At 41.2% G+C, this 20,283-nt stretch overlaps 2 protein-coding genes across 4 annotated transcripts in view; both read left to right on the top strand.

Annotated features, from left to right (window-relative positions):
* Positions 1–9,325, top strand: part of LOC310931082 (DENN domain-containing protein 2A) — a gene marked incomplete at its 5' end in the record, with an annotated part of 33,589 nt that extends 24,264 nt beyond the window's left edge. Inside the window, 16 exon segments of the mRNA XM_083894168.1 lie at positions 511–623; positions 738–935; positions 1,204–1,297; positions 1,858–1,908; positions 2,063–2,250; positions 3,233–3,342; positions 3,904–3,973; positions 4,196–4,273; positions 5,156–5,296; positions 5,434–5,582; positions 6,869–7,046; positions 7,157–7,198; positions 7,361–7,466; positions 7,671–7,958; positions 8,334–8,420; positions 8,511–9,325. Coding sequence (XP_083750294.1) covers positions 511–623; positions 738–935; positions 1,204–1,297; positions 1,858–1,908; positions 2,063–2,250; positions 3,233–3,342; positions 3,904–3,973; positions 4,196–4,273; positions 5,156–5,296; positions 5,434–5,582; positions 6,869–7,046; positions 7,157–7,198; positions 7,361–7,466; positions 7,671–7,958; positions 8,334–8,420; positions 8,511–8,542 — 1,925 coding nt within the window. The 3' untranslated portion in view covers positions 8,543–9,325.
* A 1,022-nt stretch (positions 9,326–10,347) lies between these two features.
* Positions 10,348–20,283, top strand: part of tead4 (TEA domain transcription factor 4) — a 31,501-nt gene continuing 21,565 nt past the window's right edge. For 2 of the 3 annotated variants that reach the window (XM_083893450.1, XM_083893449.1), the window contains exon 1: positions 17,948–18,083. In XM_083893450.1, the coding sequence (XP_083749576.1) occupies positions 18,077–18,083 (7 nt within the window). In that variant the 5' untranslated portion in view covers positions 17,948–18,076. Of the gene's footprint in view, positions 10,625–17,947; positions 18,084–20,283 lie in introns of those variants that run through there. The other variant, XM_083893451.1, reaches the window with a different exon arrangement.

Genomic DNA, 20,283 nt, shown 5'->3' with positions numbered 1-20,283 from the left:
TTCACATGTGCACAGCTCATGGCACACGCGATGACTCTGTAGAGATACGGCCTCATCAGCCAACAATGTGGAAAAACAGTACACTGATCCTTTGTTTTCTTCAGAGAGAGGAGGGGCAGTGAACCGAGCATCCCATTTTATCTACCTACTCCTACAGGTCGTGTCTGGTGGAGTGGTTGACAGAGCAGAGAAGAGAGGAAGAGAATGAGGCAGAGTTTTTGGAAAAATTAAACTACTTTACTCCTTATCTGCAAGGGAGGGATAGTGGTCAGGGTCCCATTTAGCTTTAGCTGTGCAAGCGTCTTATCTCAGTAAAATATGATCAGGGGAAGCAGGCTGCTGCCTCTGGTAGCTCTCCACACATCTGGAGTAGGAATCATCTGGCAAAACAAACATGACTTATATGGAAAGAATATCTGCACGTTTGAAAGCCTGCGTGAGACTTGTGTAATCCAGGTGACATTGATTTCTTTGTCCTGAACTAAAAATATATGTTCTTTTCTTCTGAAGATCCTCCATCCAAGGAAAACCCCTATGAAGATATAGAACTGGAGAGGAGTTGTTTGGGAAGCAAATGCGTTTCTCCTGCCTCCTCATCTCCTGTCCCTGACACACCAACTAAGGTAATCCACTTCAATACAAAAACAATGCAGATTTAATTGATTTAATGAAACCAGTTCTTCATTTAAATGTTCTCTTCTTTTGTCACCGTCTCTTCCTACATCTGCTCTCTGCAGCTTTCCTCCAAGTCCGGCTTCTTTAGACAAAACTCAGAAAGGCGAAGTTTTAAGCTCCTGGAACTACGCAAGACCAACAGGGAACCTGGCTTTTCCTCACCCTCTCGTATCAGTCCCCCGTCCACACCCAGCAGCCCTGATGACACCCCCTGCCTCTCCGGAGACCCATGCAATCGCAGACGGAGGAAAATTCCCAAGGTATGTGAGTCGAAGAGGCCTCTCACAAAGCCCCTTGTGCTCTGTCCATTATTTATGGTCGAGTATGACTCGGGAGCTGGTCCACTCATGCTGCCATCTCAGCAAGGGCAAAGCATGGAAGAAAGTACTTGACTGATATTTCCTTTGAGAAGTGTGCCTGGAAGAAAGCCTGCCAGATGTTGTGTTTGGTGTGTAATGATGTTGTTAGGAGCCTGGCAGTTTGTTTATTGGTTCATGATGAAGATGTCTTTACCTTCACCTCCTCCAGATGGTGCTGAAAATCAATGGCATCTTTGAGGCACGAAGAGGAAAGAAACGCATGAAGAGAGTGTCTCAGTCAACAGAGTCGAGCTCAGGGAGAGGTGAGGCTTCACATTTGAGTTTGTTATTTCTTATTAACTTAACCACTCTTTCCATCAACTCTTTCAACTTTCCGGGATTGTCTGTCTCTGTGTAAGTCATGCAAGTCTTGATGGATAATTTGTATACTCTCAGAAGGGAAACTAGTCTGGTGACTAATTTAAAATAATGAGGGATATATATCAAGCAGATCTCAACAGGCATGAACCAAAATACATACACTTTAAAGGCAAAATAATAAACCTCAGAAGACCTCAAAAACCTTTCCAGCATTTTCCTCTAGAGTTGAATCATATTTGTGATATCATTTTACATTTCCAGCCACACTCACTTTAACTCAATTCAAAGTTGCAATGCCTCATCACATGCATTCACTTAGTTTTATGAGCAAGGTTACATTTTTGGGTCAGTTAAAGCTGACCCATGAATCAGAGAACTGGGTGGTGTTGCATGGTAATGGCAGCAGGTATAAAATGGCAAATTCCATGTGGTCTCTGAGTTTCCTGTGATTGTTATTTGCAGTCTACTCACGCTGATGTCTTTTCCACTCTCTTTGATGTAGTGACAGATGAGAACAGTGAGTCGGAAAGTGACACGGAGGAGAAGCTTAAAGGTGAGAACTGGCAGTAAACCAGACACATTGAGGAAATGAATGCTCATAAAGAACATAAAGTGTTTACTCCACGCTGATGACTGACTTATATTCCTTTCAGTCGTTCTACATGGATGTTTACATGGATGCCTTTCAATGTTTCTCCCTCCTTCAGCTCACAGCCAGCGGCTGGTGTCAGTCCAGTCCATGCTGAGGCAAACGGGGCGATACCGAACTCTAGAGCGGGATCTCATGGAGCTGCAGGAGAGAAAACTCTTTGAGTATTTCATTGTCGTTGCACTTCACAAGACGAAAGCCGGTGTTCCGTACCTGCCAGAAGTCACACAGCAGTTTCCGCTCAAGGTAAAAGAGCAATGTTTTCATGTTAAAAATAATGGAAAAAATATTTTTTTATCTAAACAGATTAATGAACAGGAAAACATCCAAGGGAACCACAACAGTATGCATACTCCACATATTGAAAGTAGCAAGGTTTAGATTTAGGCCATCCAACCATAATTATTAAGATGACACAAATCTAAAGTTCTGATTAGTAATACCCAGTAACATGCCACGAGACCTGGGACTAGGTAAGGCCGTGCAGACCACTCACAGCAGCGGTTAGGCAGGCGAGTACACAATGTATAGAATTGTTTAAAATTAGCATCATTAAATGCCATTACCTTGCTTAAATAATTACCTCCTAACAGCCAGTCCCCATTACTAAACTCTAGTTTAGTAAACAAGAGCATTGTTTGGGGAAAGCGAGAGAGCGTGCAAAAATACAGATGGCAGGCTTGTGCGCAATAATCTTCATTTAACCCATAATCCATTATCCCAACATCAGCAATATCAGCAACAGGCACACGGTATCAGCATTTATAACCTTGTACAATATTTCATAACTGCTGCCAATTACGCACAAGAATTAAGAATATTTGAAACACTGACTTAGGCCAATCAATATGTGTATGTAGAACATTTCATACAGGTTTCAAACGGGTGTAGACTTCAAGTGCGTGAGATAAAAACAAAGAAAAGAAGACGAGAATGAAATATTGGAACTCAAACAACAAAACAAGGAAAGCCGTGCAAACAGGAGGGCGTGTCAAGGTCAATCCACAACATCACTGTGAGCATAGGGTGCCAGCATTATTGTGCAGCGTAACAATGTGCCTCAACAACTGAACTATATGGGAACTGGATGTGCATTTGCAAACATTCAAGGCAGTGCCTACCCTGACTGCACACCCCTGGTTATACTGTAGCACTTAAAAGTCAGGGTCTTTCAGTTTCACTAAATATGTCATGACATGCTCTCTTAATTTTATTTTTTTTAATCCAGCTTGAGAGGAGCTTTAAGTTCATGCGGGAGACTGAGGACCAGCTCAAGGTCATCCCTCAGTTCTGTTTCCCTGATGCCAAAGACTGGGCACCTGTCGACAATTTTCCCAGGTCAGTCAACAGTCTTTCCTTGTCATTAACCTTTTCTTTCTTTCTTTTTGTTCACAATAAGTCACTGACATTGATAAATGTTAACAGGGAAAGATGTGGATTTAACAACTTACACCTGGTTTACTTTAACAAAGCCAACTCTTTTGTGTGCCGTTTATAAATGACTGTGTTACCCAATACCTTTTTTCTTCCCTGTATTTGGCTGCATTGTTCCAAGAAAAGAAAATATGTGTCTTGATGGTGATGGCTAATAATTACCTTGAGGCAAAAGTATTGGATATTTGAGGGGCCACTAAACACACACCTGCAGACCGACACTCTTAGGTCATCACCGGTCAATGAATACCTGTCAGGTAGAGCTGACGAAGGTTTATTTGGTTATTTGAGTAAACGAGTCCTGAGGGTATTCCCTCTCAAGTACAAAATCAGGCTTTTGTTTGAGAAAATCCAAGAAAGGATGTTTTTTTCTCCCCACAACAATCATTTCTTTGTGATTTTAACATCGCTAACTCATTTTCAGCATGTTGGAATGACCCTTTTCCTTCTCTTTTATATCTGCAGTGAGACGTTCTCATTTGTCCTGACTGGCGAGGATGGAAGCAGGCGGTTTGGCTACTGTAGGCGATTATTGGTATGCTCTGCTTTGATGACCAGTTTCTTCTGATTTGTACTATTTGTATGATATTCCTTCATAATAAATGAGCCTGTAAAATGATTTCCTACCAATGTATTTGAATTTAATGATACATTTATCTTTGCGTTTTCTCCGCTGGTTCGATCCTGCGGTTGTATTTGGAGAACTCTTGTGTCACTCTCGTGTTCTGAAACAGTTTTTCTTGCTGGCTGTTTACAGCCCAGTGGTAAAGGCCGGAGGCTCCCTGAGGTCTACTGCATCGTGAGCCGCCTCGGTTGCTTCGACCTCTTCTCCAAGGTAAATACAGTGACTTAAACATACACGAAAAAGCATAATGTTTACTCCCATCAATAAACTTCCATCTAGTTGCAATGCTCTGAATGTTTCATGAACACATGAATCCAGCCCCCCAATTGAGCAAGTAGGGAGTGGTACCACCCAAAGAGCTCCACCCTTCAACTTTCTGTACACAGTCCTGTAATGAGCCTCAGATTTATTTGTGTATTAATCTGTGTACTTAAAATGTCCCTGCAGTCCTTATACATTATGCCATGCTGATGTTGGGCTTTTAAGCACACAAACATGGTCATAGGACAGTAAATATGTCTACAGTTCTGGAAAATAGTAATTAAACATACAGTACAGTTGCCTCTGCATTGGTTAATGTCGATGATTTGGCGAAACATATTACATCTGCATCGGATCAGTTATACAAAGGTTTAATACTGCCCAGATGTGTGAATCTGTAGAGGGGTAACACGTGATGGATTCAGGTTGTAATCAGTTTCTTCTTGTAATCACTTTTACATGCTTGGCAGTCGGCACTGCATTACAGTGACAATGCATATGTTTATGATTATAACAGCAAGTGTAGTTTCCAGGAGATTCTCAATGTACTTAGCCCTGTATTTTCTCATCTTTGATCCATTTATGATAAGACCTGAGTATAATGTCAGTTTAACTGCTACTTTAACAGAAAGAAAGGGTAGTGATCTCAGTGGGACTTGTATGTACTTTTATGGTAATGATATTATTGTTACATTGCTGAAACCTAAAGTAGAAATCTATAACACATGTGCTAGGAAATTCACTTCTAGGTTATGGAGATCTAATGCTCCAAACATGTCCTGCAGTATAGGCTCTATTCATATTAATATTTGTGATTGCGTCTTTTTCCAGATCTTGGATGAAGTGGAAAAGAGGAGAGCTATATCTCCTGCTCTGGTGCAGCCCTTTATGAGAGGCATCATGGAAGCTCCTTTTCCTGCTCCAGGAAGGACCATCACTGTCAAGAACTTCCTACCTGGCTCAGGGACAGAGGTAAAAATGATGATGCTGCTGTCACTGGAGGCAAATTCCATGCACTAAATCTAACTCGAACGTTATATAATCACAGCAGTGTACTTTCTGGTGTGCATGAAGTAAGCACAAACTGACAGTCTTCATCTGTCCCGCAGGTCATAGAGCTGTGTCGGCCATCAGATTCCCGTCTGGAACATGTGGACTTCGAGTGTCTCTTCTCCTCCTTGAATCTGCGTCTCCTTCTACGAGTGTTTGCCTCCCTGCTGCTGGAGCGCAGGGTCATCTTCACTGCTGACAAACTCAGGTTGGCCCCAGCAACATAGTGTCACTGCATTTTAATGATCAGACTAGTGAAGGAAGGTTTCATGATGCTGAAAAGAGCAGTAGTAAGTAGTAAAGAGCGTGAGGGGTAGTCGACAAGTAGTAGAAGACTCTGACCGAGTGTGAGGGGAAGGAATGCTGCTGTGTTATACAGTCGCTCGGGGAACAATCACTTCTACTTTGGAAAACTGTCATAGATGTCAGATAGAAGGAGTTAGAGAGCCCGATTCCACCGCTCCACACGTGTGCACAATGACGTCATCTCGCCCACACGCTTCAGTTTAAAGCTTTAACTCAAAATCTATTATCCCTGTGGTGAGGATCAAAGGGTTATATTAACTGTTGTGGTACACCTGGTTCAACTTGTGGGCTCAATGGAAACAGTCATTGTAACCTGAATTATAGCAGCACCAAGAAACCCACCCCGAGGGTTCAGGCAGCATAAATACATATATTGGCTTATTCCTATTTAAACATTCCATAGGTGTTTTTATTTTGTTCCATAAGGATTAGAAACATTTCTCATCATAGCTCATAATCAGATCCTGAGTTACTGCACAGTCTCTGCCATAGAGGCGGAAACTTGGCCTAGTCCTAGTCCTAGTTTTTTTAATTCATTAAATGAGAGCAGAGGCACACGTGTGCGAGATTAATTTAACAATGTAGACTGAATGTGTTTGCTGCAGCTGTGTCGTTTTTATAAGTTGCCCAGTTAAATCACAATCAACCAGAATACGCTTTTGAACATTCCTCCCGGGGTAACGACGTGCTTATTCAGGCAACAGAAGTTCACTTTAAAAACATTTAGTTGTAGTTTAAAAAGACAGACAGGAGAGGCCACCTCTGGTGGAGTGTTTAGCACCTTCTAGTGGTAGAGATTAGAATTGTGTTGTACATTCTGATCACTACTATTCTTAAAAGGGATTGTTTTGTTTTTTGGAGGGTTTGTGACAAGATTAATTCACTGAATTATAAAGCAACAAAAGTGTCTGTTTTTCTTTAAAATCCTCGTATTTTATTGTTCTCAAATGAATCAGATTCACTGGCATTTTAATAGAAAACACTTTGAATATAGAAAGAAAATCACTCATGCACTTAAATATGATTGACAATGGCTCTGCTCCAGGAATTATTGTGATTCAATTTAAAAATTCATGTTGTCACATCTCAATGTGTCGATATGTTGACATTTTCCTTGTGTTGTGTAAGATTGTTTTTCGATCATATATCATATAATCTTTCTTTTTTTCTCTCTCTCTCTTCCTGCAGCACGTTGTCTCAGTGTTGTCATGCAGTCGTGGCTCTTCTCTACCCCTTCACCTGGCAGCATACATACATCCCCGTGCTCCCGCCCTCCATGTTAGACATTGTCTGCACCCCTACACCGTTCATCGTTGGCCTCCTCTCCAGCTCTCTGCCTCGCCTCAAAGAGCTCCCTATTGAAGAAGTAAGATAAGATTATTTTTTGCTGTGTGTTTTTCCCAACTTCTCCTCCTGTGAACAATAGCTCCAGGAAATGACTTCATCCTCTCTTCTGTCTCTCTCTTCTTCCCTCAGGTCCTGGTGGTCGACCTCGGCAACAGCCGTTTCCTGCGACAGGTAGAGTCCGCAGAAACTGAAAATCTATCCATAATCACAGCAGCTGGCTTGTCTTTTAACTCCCATTACGTTTGTAGCAGTTTCACCAGATGTTATGTGAATACAGTCTGTCAACTCTCTGCAGGATGTTGACTGCATTTTTACCTGCTTTTGCCTCCACAGCTGGATGATGAGGACTCCATTCTTCCTCATAAGCTGCAGGCAGCTCTTGAGCATGTGCTGGACAAGAGGAAGGAGCTGGCCTGCGAGAAAGGAGATCTGCCCAATGGTGACTCGGCACTATGATTATTGCGTCTCTCCAGATACATTTATTTAGTAATAATAGTGTCCACTTATTTCAATAACAGAGCACTTTTGCTGACCTGCTGTGCTATTGATTGTGGTTAGACTTTCAGAAATAACAGCCCTTTCGTTTCAGCTTAAAAATCATGTGATTAAATCTTCTGGTTCTCTGTTGTCCACCTCCTCCCAGACTCCAGCTCCCTCAGCACCGTGGTATCAGAGGCCTTTGTGCGTTTCTTTGTGGAGATGGTGGGTCACTACTCCCTCTTCATGGGCGGAGCAGAGCGGGAGGACGAGTCTGTCTCTTCCCCCACTTTGACTAGCCCCTCCTCTCCCACCACGTCGTCCTTTCAGCGCGAGGCCTTTCGGAAAGCAGTGACTTCCAAAAGCCTGAGGAGGTTTCTGGAGGTGTTCATGGAGACCCAGATGTTCACCGGCTTCATTCAGGAGAGGGAGATGCGCAGACAGGGCCTCAGAGGTACTGAGAGGATAGAATTTCCATTTTATCCAGCTCGAACTTATACTCTTTAACTACTTATACAATTAGTATAGATGTATGTGAAAGAATGAGTCAAGAATTTGCCCAGCTTTTTAATAAATACTCCACTCGTTTTACTGTGCACACATTTTTATGTGTGTTATGATTACATCCCGCAGAAAGTCTACACAATGCTACTTAATTAGTTTGATGTGATCCATGCACTAATATTGTCAGTATTATTTGATTTGTGTCAAATTATTACTATTGCTTTATATATTATTGTTATTTTCTTTTATTGGAAACATATATGAAACTCAATTTAATGTGGTCATGGTACATAATGTCTTTGAAACACACATTTTTTGTTTTCAGTTCTCTTTGAGGTGAGAGCACAAGATTATCTGGATTCACTGCCTGGAAGTGAGCAACGAGGAGTCAACAAGTTCCTCAAGGGCCTAGGTGAGATTTACAGTACATCATCAATGGATGATTTAATCAATCAAACATTTAGAACACATTTAAATTAAGGCATCGCTTTTGTTTTTTCAGGAAGCAAGATGAAATTCCTTTCCAAGAAATGATGCTCAGAATCAGGATCATCTGTAAATGTTGAATGAGAAGAAGAAAAGATGCTTCCTGAATGTGGAGAGAGATCAGAGATGGACTTTAGGTCAGAACAGAGAAGACGACCTGAAGTGAACTGAACTCATAGGTCTTTTTTTTTTCTTTTAAACATGAGGGAATCTGGGTTTAGCTCTCAGCTTCTGGAGCCAGTCGTTCCTTTCCCATTGTGAGGATTTCACTCAACCGGGACCAAAACATGATGGCTCAGTGTCTCATTCCACCGTTCCCAAGGTTTTTGTTTCACTCAGTCCTAACAGTGTAATACTGTACAGCACAGCACAGTTTAACAGTTTTGAGGAACAGTGTTTTCCCACTTCACCTATAAACTGGTGAGGAGGAGGAGGAAGTTACTGAACATCCAGTTTTGTACAATACGTTCTCTTACATTCCAAGTATTTTCTATAGAAAACGTTTATCAATTCAATAGTACAACTTCTTCAACAGGAGGCTTTTAAGTTAATTTATATTCTTTTAGGCAAATTTAATCGCTTTTTAAAGTTTCCATAAAACGAGTGCAAAGAAATATCCTGTAGTTTGTAATAGGCTTTATTTAACAGAGTCTAGTCCAGACTGTTTGTAGACCACTTTGGGTTTGTCGGGTGTATGTACCACTGTTTTACATCGACTTTTTATTGAAAATGGAAGGCTCATCAAAAGAAAGAAAAACAATGTGAATACATCCATCACTTGGGATGTTGATCACGTGTATCTTAGGTCTGTCAGTGTCAGCGTATCTCAAGGAAACAACTAGATTTACCTTCAACTTGATTGATAATGCAATGAAACTTTATTAATAAAGTAATTTGAATCAGGCAAATGTCTTATCATGTTTTACATCACCATCACGAGTAAAACAAACGTGTCCTTTTGTGTCAGGCCTTGAGGTGGTTGTTCTTTTCCATGTAACAATTCTGTGTGCATGCCTTATTATTACTAATACTCCCAAATACCCACTAGAGGGGGCTGTTACCCAGTTTATGATTTCCTGCACGTTTTGCCTCATTGTCCAAAGTTCAGATTTACATCTTAGACAATTAGGCTCCCAGATCTTTAACACTTCCAACAATATGATGGTGACTAAAATATGGTCTTTTTTTTGTTGTCGTTTTGTGCTTAAAACCCTAACAAAACAAAGGTATACAGTATTATGCTATGCCTTAATCTCCATCACATTACATCTCTAAACATGAGGCAACAGGACATGACTTACTTTGTTAATTGTTAATATTCTGTGGTTTAGCATATTGCATAGGTTCATTCATTCTTAAAATCTTACTGTACACAGTATTGGTGCCAGTTGTGGAGTTTAAGTTTAAATTAACAGGTAAAAGCAAACGGAGAGAGTTGTTTCTCCCTTACTACACCATTGTATGATAGATAGATAGATAGATAGATAGATAGATAGATAGATAGATAGATTGATATGGTTGGATCTGAAAAGTGTCTCGTCAATGGTTGTGGTTGATGAGAGTGAGATTAAAATGTTTAATAAAGTTAGTCCATTGTCACACATCAGTTAGAAATGGGGTTAAAATTAAAGCTAACAAAAACAACACAACAACAAAAGCAGGCTATAAATAAAAAATACATCACTTATACTATCCTTGATGACCCTAGTGATTACATGTTGACTGGTCAGACCTGCCTCCCCCTCTCCTCTCCTCCCCTCGCCTCCCCTCTCCTCCCCACTCCTCCCCTCTCTTCCCCACTCCTCTCCTCTCCTCTCCTCCCCACTCCTCTCCTCTCCTCCCCTCCACTTCCACACACGCCTCCCCTCCTTTTCTTTCTCTCCCTTGGTCTTATTCCTCTGGCTTTTTCCAAGCTTCATGTCATACCACGGCTAATTCCTGAAATTCCTGCCCACCTCTCCCTCTTCAAACAAGCGGCTCAGGGAAGCGGACGAGGCAGCAGAAAACAAAGAAAGAAAGAACGAAAGAACGAAAGAAAATAAACATACGAAAAGAAACAGAACACAAACTTACGCAGTCAGAAAAGGAGAAGAAGTGACATATCGCCGTACCTGCCTGCTGCTAACACAGGTAAGCTAGTGTTTGCTACGTTTATTTCTTTTCTTTTTTTTTCTAAAAGTGTTGAACTCCTGCGTCGTCGTCTGTCAGAGTGTAAACTTTGTTTTTAAACACTCATAGTCGGCAGCTATATTTGACTTTTCCCTCCGTCTGAGTCATGCTCGCTCTCTGTGAGACATTACATTCCTCAAATATCTCGCATGTCTTCGCACAAATTCCGACATTTTTCCCTGTAATTCCCGTGCGCGCGCTGTGGCTTCCTGTAGCTTCAGCCGGAACTTTTTTTTCCTTTTTTTTTTACTCCGTTATTATGTGAAGGAATAACGTCATGGAGCCACAGTCAAACGTTAGCGTCTGTCTGGGTAAAGTTTCACACCGGGAAACGGCGATAAACCAAACGGAGCGTGTAATTATTAACCCGGCTGCTGTATTCAAAAAAACTATCAACAGGTGTGTGACGAGGAGACGGGAAGTGTTGCATTAAATGTGTTCCGCATCTCACGGTCCATGACTGCTGTTTTTGAAGGATATTTAATTCAATTCAATTCAGTTCAAAGTGTTTATTGTCATATGCGCAGTAAAGAAACACGTTTCCCTGTACAATGAAATTCTTACTTTGCTGTCCACTCAAAAATACCAGCATAAAGTAGAAAGAAATGTTTTAAAAAGTATAATATACATAAGAAAAAATAGTAAATAAATATTACCAAAAAAACTAAAATAATATATATGCATGAATTAAGTATAAACATGTGCATGACTAAGAAAAACTGTACATAAAGTGCACACTTTGTGCACACTAATGGAGTAAATATGTGTATTCAAAGTTAAAAAGTGAATTCATCTGCTCTCAAACATACAGGAAAAAAATGCAAACATTCAGGCATACTAAATTACAACATTAAGACAACGTACACATCTGTATTTGCAACTAAAAAAGAACAATGCAACTGTATACGCCTATGTGACATTGAGGTCTTATTTACATGTAAAACAATAAAAAAAAGAAAAGTGTTCTCATGTGGGAAAAAAAGGTTGTAGATATAGGCAAATAATAAGTTCACAACTCTCTCTCTTATAATCTGCTGCTCAGTGCTGCACGAACTCGTTTGTTCACCTTTTTGTAGTACTTAGTGAAATTAAAAAGCTGGAGTTTATTCCTAGTATGTTTGTCTATACCAGTAAAGTAGATTCTGAGTTATGCAGAATATTTCCCAAACGTGTTTACGCTTTTTAAATAAGATTAACCTCTGTGACCAAATTTGCTAAATAAATTGTGATAAACTTGGACATTTTCTAACATTTCTGACCAGTGTTTGCTGCCATTTCTGAAACACCTCTTTTTTTAATTCTAAACTAGTAAAGCTATTTTATCAGGAGATAATGTTTTAATAAATGAAGTGCAACTTTAATTTTGAATGTGATAAATTACAAGTTAAAGGCGGGGAAAAAAATCAGCACAATTTATTTAGCAGCACAGATTTAATATCTCATGTGAGCCTTCAGTGTCTCTGTGAATGAACACAGGATATGGTGCAGTGATTGTTGTTGTAATACTGGTATACATTGATATATGAGCAGTGTTTAAATACAGTCCTGCAGATTCTTGCTGTAAATATTGATAAAGTTCAGTTTCCCTCTGATATACATTAAGAAGCAACCGGTAGGAAATGAAAGAAATGCACAAAGTTAAAATGCTCTATAGTCAAGAACTTCAGGATTCTACTGTATTCTTGTAAATGAGAAAGTATTAAAATAAATACACACTTTGTAGATTGGCTACTAATCTTTAAAGTACAGGATACAGGATTAATATTCCTACTTTTTAAATAGTATTTTCATGTTGAAGTTAAGTTATTTTATCCTAAAAACACGTTTTTGGAGAAATAAATGTCACACATAAGCAGTGGTGAACATTAAATAAAACTAATGAATTACTGTACTTTGGTTAAATTTTGAATTTAGCATGATTTTTATGGGGAAACACTCTCAAAATATGAAATTAAAATTTGATGATTTGGCATCTTTTGCATTTACTTTGGCAGCCTACACTCATTATTCTAAAAGTCTACAAAGTCTTGCTTAGATTGTGTCTCTTTGCAGCTAACGCTGGGCTGTGTAACACTGTGTGTGTATGTGTGTGCACGTGTACATGTGTGTCGCTATGGTGTCCCGCAGGGCAGCTGAGAACAGTGTGTTATTCCCGTGGGGGGGGGGGGGGGGAACAGGTGGAATGGAGCAGGGTGGCAGTGTGGTGAGGCTCGGAGGTTGAAGGAGTTAAAGTCAAAGTCTTCTTTGAAGTCTGACTGCCAGAGCCATTTTGGGTTTTTACTTTTTCTTGCGTTCTCTTCTTTAGAGTCACATTTCATAAATTACGGGCTGTTTTATATCATTCCAGTAACTTGTATGCATCTATATGTGGGGTCAGACGTTTGTGTGTGTGCATGTATGAGTGGAACAATTAAGAAATAAGGTTAAAAAGGTGTAAAAGAGTGTGAGGAGACAGGGAAATGTGAGTTTCAGCCTTGTTTGTAAGCCAGAATGTATGTTGAGTTTGCCCTTAGACAAGTCAGCTCCAGAGTGGAGGAGTTATTTGTCCTTTTTTTTTTGCTGTGCTCATCCCACATAGCGATCATTCCTCCTCCACTCGGCACAAGAGAAACGAATAATGCCTCAGATATGAGCCTTATAGAACAAAGACTTTCTGCACAACCTCCTCCCCTCCCCACCCACTCTGAGCAGTGTGTGTGTGTGTGTGTGTGTGAGACTGTGTTGTGTTGAGTTTTTCTGTTTGTATGATCTGATAAAACCCTCTGTCCTCTCTGGCTCCAACTCTTAAGCTTTAATGACCAGCGAGTCTTGACCTTCTGTCCTCTTGTGAAGGAGTTTCAAAAACAACACCAACATACTCCCACCTTATAAAATGTTTCTGGCCACTCAACACATACAGAAAATAAATGTCGAATATTCACTATACAGTGTTTTCAGCTCTATTTTTGTTCTCCTGAGTAAAACAGTTGAGGCAAAACAACAGATAAGATAAGAGCAGACCTATGTTGCTTCGTTTTATGTAAAATGTATTATAGTTATATAGTTATTTTCTTGTATTAGGGTTAGGGTTGTATTTTTTTTGTTTTTAAATGACATGCAGTCAGTTTTAAACTTTGATGGATTCTGTTGAATCGAATATTAAATGTTTAAACATCTGCACATTTTCAATTCTCCCTATTTCTGCTATGCACATTTGTTTTATCATGAGTAATAATGAATCAAATACAATTGCTTATGTCACTGGGGGCATTTTTTTTTTAGTATTTTACAGACCAGATGATGAATCAGTTGTCAATGAAGTAGTAGTAACAAAGCAAACGATAATGAAAAATAACTGTCAGTTGTTGCCCTGGGCTTTACTCTTTTCATGTGAAACTTCTATAGCAGTTTTTTCCAGTGTGTGTGGGCACCACAAATATACTGCAGATGTTAAAAGCAAGCTTTAAATAACTTTTTAAACTAGAAGAAGTAACCAGAAGTAGAAAGAAAAAGATATTGCATTAAAAATATGTATCTGACCTTTTCATAAACGTAAACATTTTCCACACAGTCACACTGAAGCACATCTAGTAATTGATGGGGCATCATTATTGTCCGACTGGTCCGACCAAGATGAAGCTGTGACTTTTACATGGAAAAGGCTAGTGTGCGTGCGTGCGTGCACGTGTGTGTGTGTGTGTGTTGGTTAAAGTTGTGGTGACCTGGTGGTGGCCCACATGAGAATTTGATTTCATTTCTTTTCATAAGGGCAGCCCGTCTGCATGTTTTCATGAACATGCTTCAGTAATATTTAAAATGCTAAACTCACAGCGCTGTAGACACATGATGAACATGTGTGTGTGTGTTGTGTGTGAAGCTTTGAGTCACCTGCTGCTTCAGCTCTGTGGGGCTCAAAACCAGAGAACGTCCGAATGTCCAGAATGTCCTTTCAGCAAAAATGTGCGTCTTCACTGTTTTCCATCACATAGCCCGATCCCTAAGTGCTGCCTGATTTTCAGACTGGGTTTCCTGCTTTTACATTCCCAGCCTGATTAGTAGAGATTGTGACTATTAGTGCACGTGCCAACACATACAAACACAGGTTTACACTGCTATTCTTTTTAGATATATTTACATTGACATGCAGTCATTTGGGCAGGCAGCCTAAACAAAGCATTATCCTAACCCTAACCAGTTAATGCTATAGTGGCAGTGGTTCAGGTTCAGGAGAACAGTGCATGTTTCAGGTGTGTATTTGAATCTACTTGGGTGAATGATGTGAGTATGTGTTAAAGCATCTGTGGCTAATGTGTGTTCAAGTGTTTCTTCTTTCTTAATTTGTCGCGTGTGTCTATGTATGTGTGTGTGTGTGCGTGCGCACAATTGTATTTGTGGCACATTTGTGGCGGGGCTGGTGGGATCACGGCCTGCTGCCCTCAGTGCCAGCTGAGGGATTATCCTGTTGAGCAGATCCAGGGAAGAGGGGCCTTGCTGAGGGGAGGACTGGATGGGATGGGTGAGGGATAGAGGTGGGTTAATAGAGGGTGTTTTAAGGCATGGTTTAAATTAATTAACCTCCTGGACGCTAACACCAATGCTATGAGTGGCACACTAATGGTTTTACGGCTTCAGCAAATCTGTCCAGTAGCAGGTCAGCTCGTGATCAAGATTATGGTTTAGTGGATTTTATGGCTAGTTGTAATTGTAGTGGCACGTCTCGCATTTTGCACTGATAAGGATTATTTGGGTGAAATGCAAACCACAAATTAGCCCCGTGAGGGAAACCATTCCGATATGTTGTCTTTATTTAGTTTTATCATGATTTAGATGTTTGATTTGATGCTCTAATCTCATTTTCTCTTTGCTTTCCAGTCACTTATTTAATGGTTCATTCCTTAGTTTTAAACTATTTAGTATTAACTGTTTCACACAGGAGATTCACCTGCAGAGAGAACAACCTCTAACAGTCTGTGAAGCAGCCGTTTGTTAACAAGAGAAGAGCTGTTATTATTGTTGTTATGAGAAATCTCACATTTAAATACGTGTGGTGATGATTCAGATTACTTTTATTGACAAATTACTGACAGGACAACATTATTATTTACAATTTAATTGTATATAACCATATAATGGTTTTACTATCATGTTTAACACATTTTAACATTTAAAAAAAAATTTTTTTTTAACTGAAACAACTCTTTTTTTTTTTTTTGCATTTTCATAGTACAATATATATATATATCATATAGTTCAAGGTTTTGGGCCAATTAAGCACTGGAGAAGTGTGCAAAGTCTTCATCAAATAAACTGTCTCGTGATTTGGATATTGCACATGGTCATATTGTGATTTTGCAGCCCTACATATTAGTTTGCGTATGTCATAAACTAAGTCCCCTTTTAACTAGACATGAATTTCGAAAGAAAGTTGAGATTGAGTTACTATTCTAGTACTCGACAAAACATTTCAGCTCTATTAATAGATAGTACCAGCACTTTAAAGTGCTTTAAAACATATTTACTGTCATTGTGATCATGTTGTTCTTCACATGGAAAGACAGTGGTGTATGTGGCTTTGTGTTTGTCTGCTCTCTGGTGTTTCTGATGTGTGGAGATTTGTTTGTGTGGGCAGAAGTTTTATCTTTTCCATGTGTGTGTGTGTGTTTTTATGTGCACATCTGCGTTGTGTGTGTGTGTAAGTGACAGACAAAGGGGGAGGGAGAGAAGGGTGAACAGTCGGCTGTGCTGGACACTCTGCAGGAAGCATTATGGAGCATCAGGGGGTTCAGAGGAAGAGTGAAGGGAGTGGGGACACTAGAGAGTCTTACTTTATACCACACTGTGACTCACTCATCACATCACTTTTCAACTGTAGCCTTGTGGAACCTGACAGGTCACAAAGCGCCTGCCGCACACATTACACACACTGACACAATGACCACTGCCTTTTTTCTTTGCGGCCATAAAAGGACATGGATATCTCTTAGTTTCACAGGGGCAGGAACAACATCAATGACAAACAAAGCGCTCGGTTTGTGGTGACTCACGGCTTTGAGAGTTTTCTCTTTTTTACCTTGTCCTGCCATCTGTGGTGCCTGCACATCCGCTGAGGAAGAGGCGGAGCTAATGTCTGCCTCATGCTCTCCCCCCCCAGAGGTATGAGCAGTCACCATCCTAAACAAGCGAGTGCGGAGAGAAAACAGGATATGAATATTGTTGTCTGGCATTTTGCAAGTCACACTTACAATGTCATTCACACGTGGATCTCATTGCAGTTTTGCCATTTTTCTGTCACAACAGCAATAAAAAGTTAATCCTCTTAATAAATCAGCTGGTTAATTTGATATCGGCCCACACCATCCCCCACCAAAAGCACTGACACATTGATTGCAGGACCAGCAGAGGATAAGTTTAATAATACAGTCAGTTATAATGCTGATGGAAACATGGGTAACCTAAAAAGCCCCCCGGCCTTAATATCCTGGTATGATCCTCCTTGGCATGCGTGGCTAAGTGTGTCTGAGGACAGTGATCCCACTTTAATGTGTCTCCTCATTTGTTGACTTTGGGCCCTCCATCTATGCGCAGCCTCCTCATCTCGCTGTCGCGTCAGTGCCAGGTGCCACTTTGTTGTTTGTTTTCATTGTGGCACTAACCTAAATAATGATCTGAGGTGCTTTCTCCAAGTCAGGATTAGCAGCTGCGGGGCTGATGGGATCACGTAATCCGCCAGAAGATTTGTATGACTAATGCAACACTTAGGTCACTAACCAACTGGGACTGTGTCGTCAGCTGGTCACACGAGAGTTTGTTTTTCACAATCACTTTGAGGGGAACCCTTGAGCTTTTGAGGCCCTGTTAAACACAGTCAACCATAAAGATCTTTGGTATGTTTGTCTGAAGAGTCATGAATAGCTAGCGATTACTTTTATCTGAGAATTTTCCTGAGTTTCCAGTTTCCCTGGTGTATCATTTTCTAATTTACTGTTTGTGGGAATATAACTTTTTTCACTCAAAACAAACAATTTGATGACAGCACCACAATAATTTCACCATTCTCTTTTCCCATTCCTAGGTCTGTGCTGCCACATCCAGACTCCTCATCACCATCGTTATCATCACACCTGTGGATTCCGCAGAGACTGATCCACTCCTTGCAGCCTCTTCCCTCTCCCTCCACCCACACTTCCCCCAAGCCCTGATCCTCCACCACTTGCTCTGTGGCCCCTTCTCTGTCCTCCCACCACGTCTGCAGAGTGGGCGACGGCTCCCTCCCCCAGGGGCGGGAGTGAGGAGCTGGGAGACGGACTCGACAAACCCCTGGAAAATGATGCGGAGGGCGTGTGGGCCCCTGACATTGAGCAGAGCTTCCAGGAAGCTCTGGCCATCTACCCTCCTTGTGGCCGAAGGAAGATCATCCTCTCCGATGAGGGCAAGATGTACGGTACGCCCATCGCTGTTGTCATCTCACTAATGTTTTCTTTTTGAATGAATGGATAAACACAAGGTCTGGGGAACAGCTCACATGCAGAAGAAATTACAGTCTATATTTTTACCAGTTAAAACAATAAGGCCTAGTTTGATTACCTTGGGAAGCAGTGCAGGATCGTGGCATTTCATTTGTTTTTGCTTTATGGGAGAGCTTTGGTTGCAGAACGAGCAGCAAATGGCAATGAAGTGATGCGTTAGTGACAAATACACACGATAAAATCAAAATAACAACAGATAGCACACTGGCTAACTAGTACTTCTGTATATATCATAGGGTTTTTTTCCAGAGAGGACCAAATTGAAACCGTCTCTGAATAAAAAAACAATTTCTTTGGATTTGCATTTAACAAGTGCTGAGAATTGAGTGGCTAATATAAGTACACTAGTTAACAAAATATATAGCCTTAGTTTAGATATTTAGATATGCGTAGAATGCATAACTGCTCCGTATTATATCTTCTATCTAAGATTTATATGTGTGTGTGTGTGTGCCAATGCCAGTGAGAAAATTATGACGGGAGATGTTTCTGGACTGTTACCCACATCTGCAGTGATGTGGGAGTAAACGGATAAATATCCTCATCTGCACGCTTCCCATTATAAACTAAACTTCATATGGTCAGTTAATTAGTTTCACATACCTCCTCCACCCTCACACACACTCACTCACTCACTCACTCACTCACACACACAATCCATTCATCACCGCTCCCTGTGTTCATGTTTCACATCACTCCTGTTTCCTGCACAGCTGTCGGCTCCATTTGGTCCCATAATGTACAGTGTGATTGCACACACTTCAAATCGCTCATTCCTCTACACACGCATAATATGCGCAATATGCAGGAAATAAAACTGTGACTTTTCACAGACAAAATGTCTTCACTTAAATACATCAAAAGCAGCGGCAACTCCAACCTGCCAAGACCCACAACGACGTAGAAGTGAAGAGAGATGAATTGTGTGATGTTCACTGTTATGCTTTGGAGAAACCTCTGCCCTACTGTATGTCTGGTTTTAATAGTGGACGGCTCCTTACCAAAATTATTTCCAAATCAGTCAACTCAAATTAGTTTTGAAGGAGCGATTCTCACATTTCACTGGTTGTGGTTAAATGGTGTAACTGAGCATCTCACTGCTGTGCTGTTTGACAGTGGACGTGGTTGGAGGAAAACAGGGGTGGACAGAGGTAGTGGTGTTATCTGACTGCCTCTGTCATCACCTTGCTTTGTCACTGTGCCAGACAGCTCCTTTAACTGTTAGGCCTGCATAGGAGAGCTTAGCTACCTATTGAGGTCATGGCCATCCTCTGATCAACACTTAAACCCTTATAAAGCCTGTAATAATAGTTGGAGGAGGGCAGGGGGGGCGAGAGAGGCAGGTGCATCATTCTATATCACAGGGATTTAGGGGGTGGGCTGGATCAACTAAGGTGGTGGCTCTTTTTGGCAAGGGAGGCACTGAGGTGCCCCTTCCTCCCGGTGGGGGGTCAGGGGCAGGTGATGCATGCCAGGGAGTGCGTTGGCCCGCCAGGAATGGCATGTGTGCTTGGGAGCCTGAGGGTTCAAGGCAGCTCGGCTGTAACCCTAAACCAGAATAGACGTTTACCCTTTGAACGCCTGGAGGGGAGGAGGGGGTTGGACAAATAAACACTGAGGTGGGCAGTGGTGTCTTGCATGGCCTCTGGGTTCTCTCTCACACCTGTCCCCAGTGTGTGTGTATGTGTGTGTGTGCGTGCGTGTGTGTGTACTGGCACTGTGTACTTCATAGTGGAAAGGTAGAGGTTGTGTGTCTGTGCTTACCTCCCATGCTCCCTGCTATTTCGGTGATTTAACAGCTCACATCTCATTGTCTTAGACTTGCTGTCTGACTTTGGCCTTTACAAAATAACCTCTTCTATCCTCTGCCAGTCTGTCAGTCAGACTGTTTGACTTTGAGTTCACCTCCAGCTGCTCTCTTAGTTCAGCCTGACGGCCCACGCTGCAAATCCAGATTTACAGCTTGAGAAATGAGGCAAGACTCAATCCATGCATGGCCCACGTTGCCCCCATTGCCCCCCCTCCCAACAGCTCAGCCAGCTCTTCCCGTACTTCTGCAGCTCCACAGTCGTTCCCCTTTTAACACTAGCGCCGGGGTCACAAGTGGCCAACAAC

This window comes from Microchirus variegatus, assembly GCF_963457635.1.
Source record: "Microchirus variegatus genome assembly, chromosome: 8".
In the NCBI taxonomy this organism is placed as follows: Eukaryota; Metazoa; Chordata; class Actinopteri; order Pleuronectiformes; family Soleidae; genus Microchirus; species Microchirus variegatus.
Note: the sequence above shows the minus strand (reverse complement) of the source record. Positions and strands in the feature narration are given on the sequence as shown.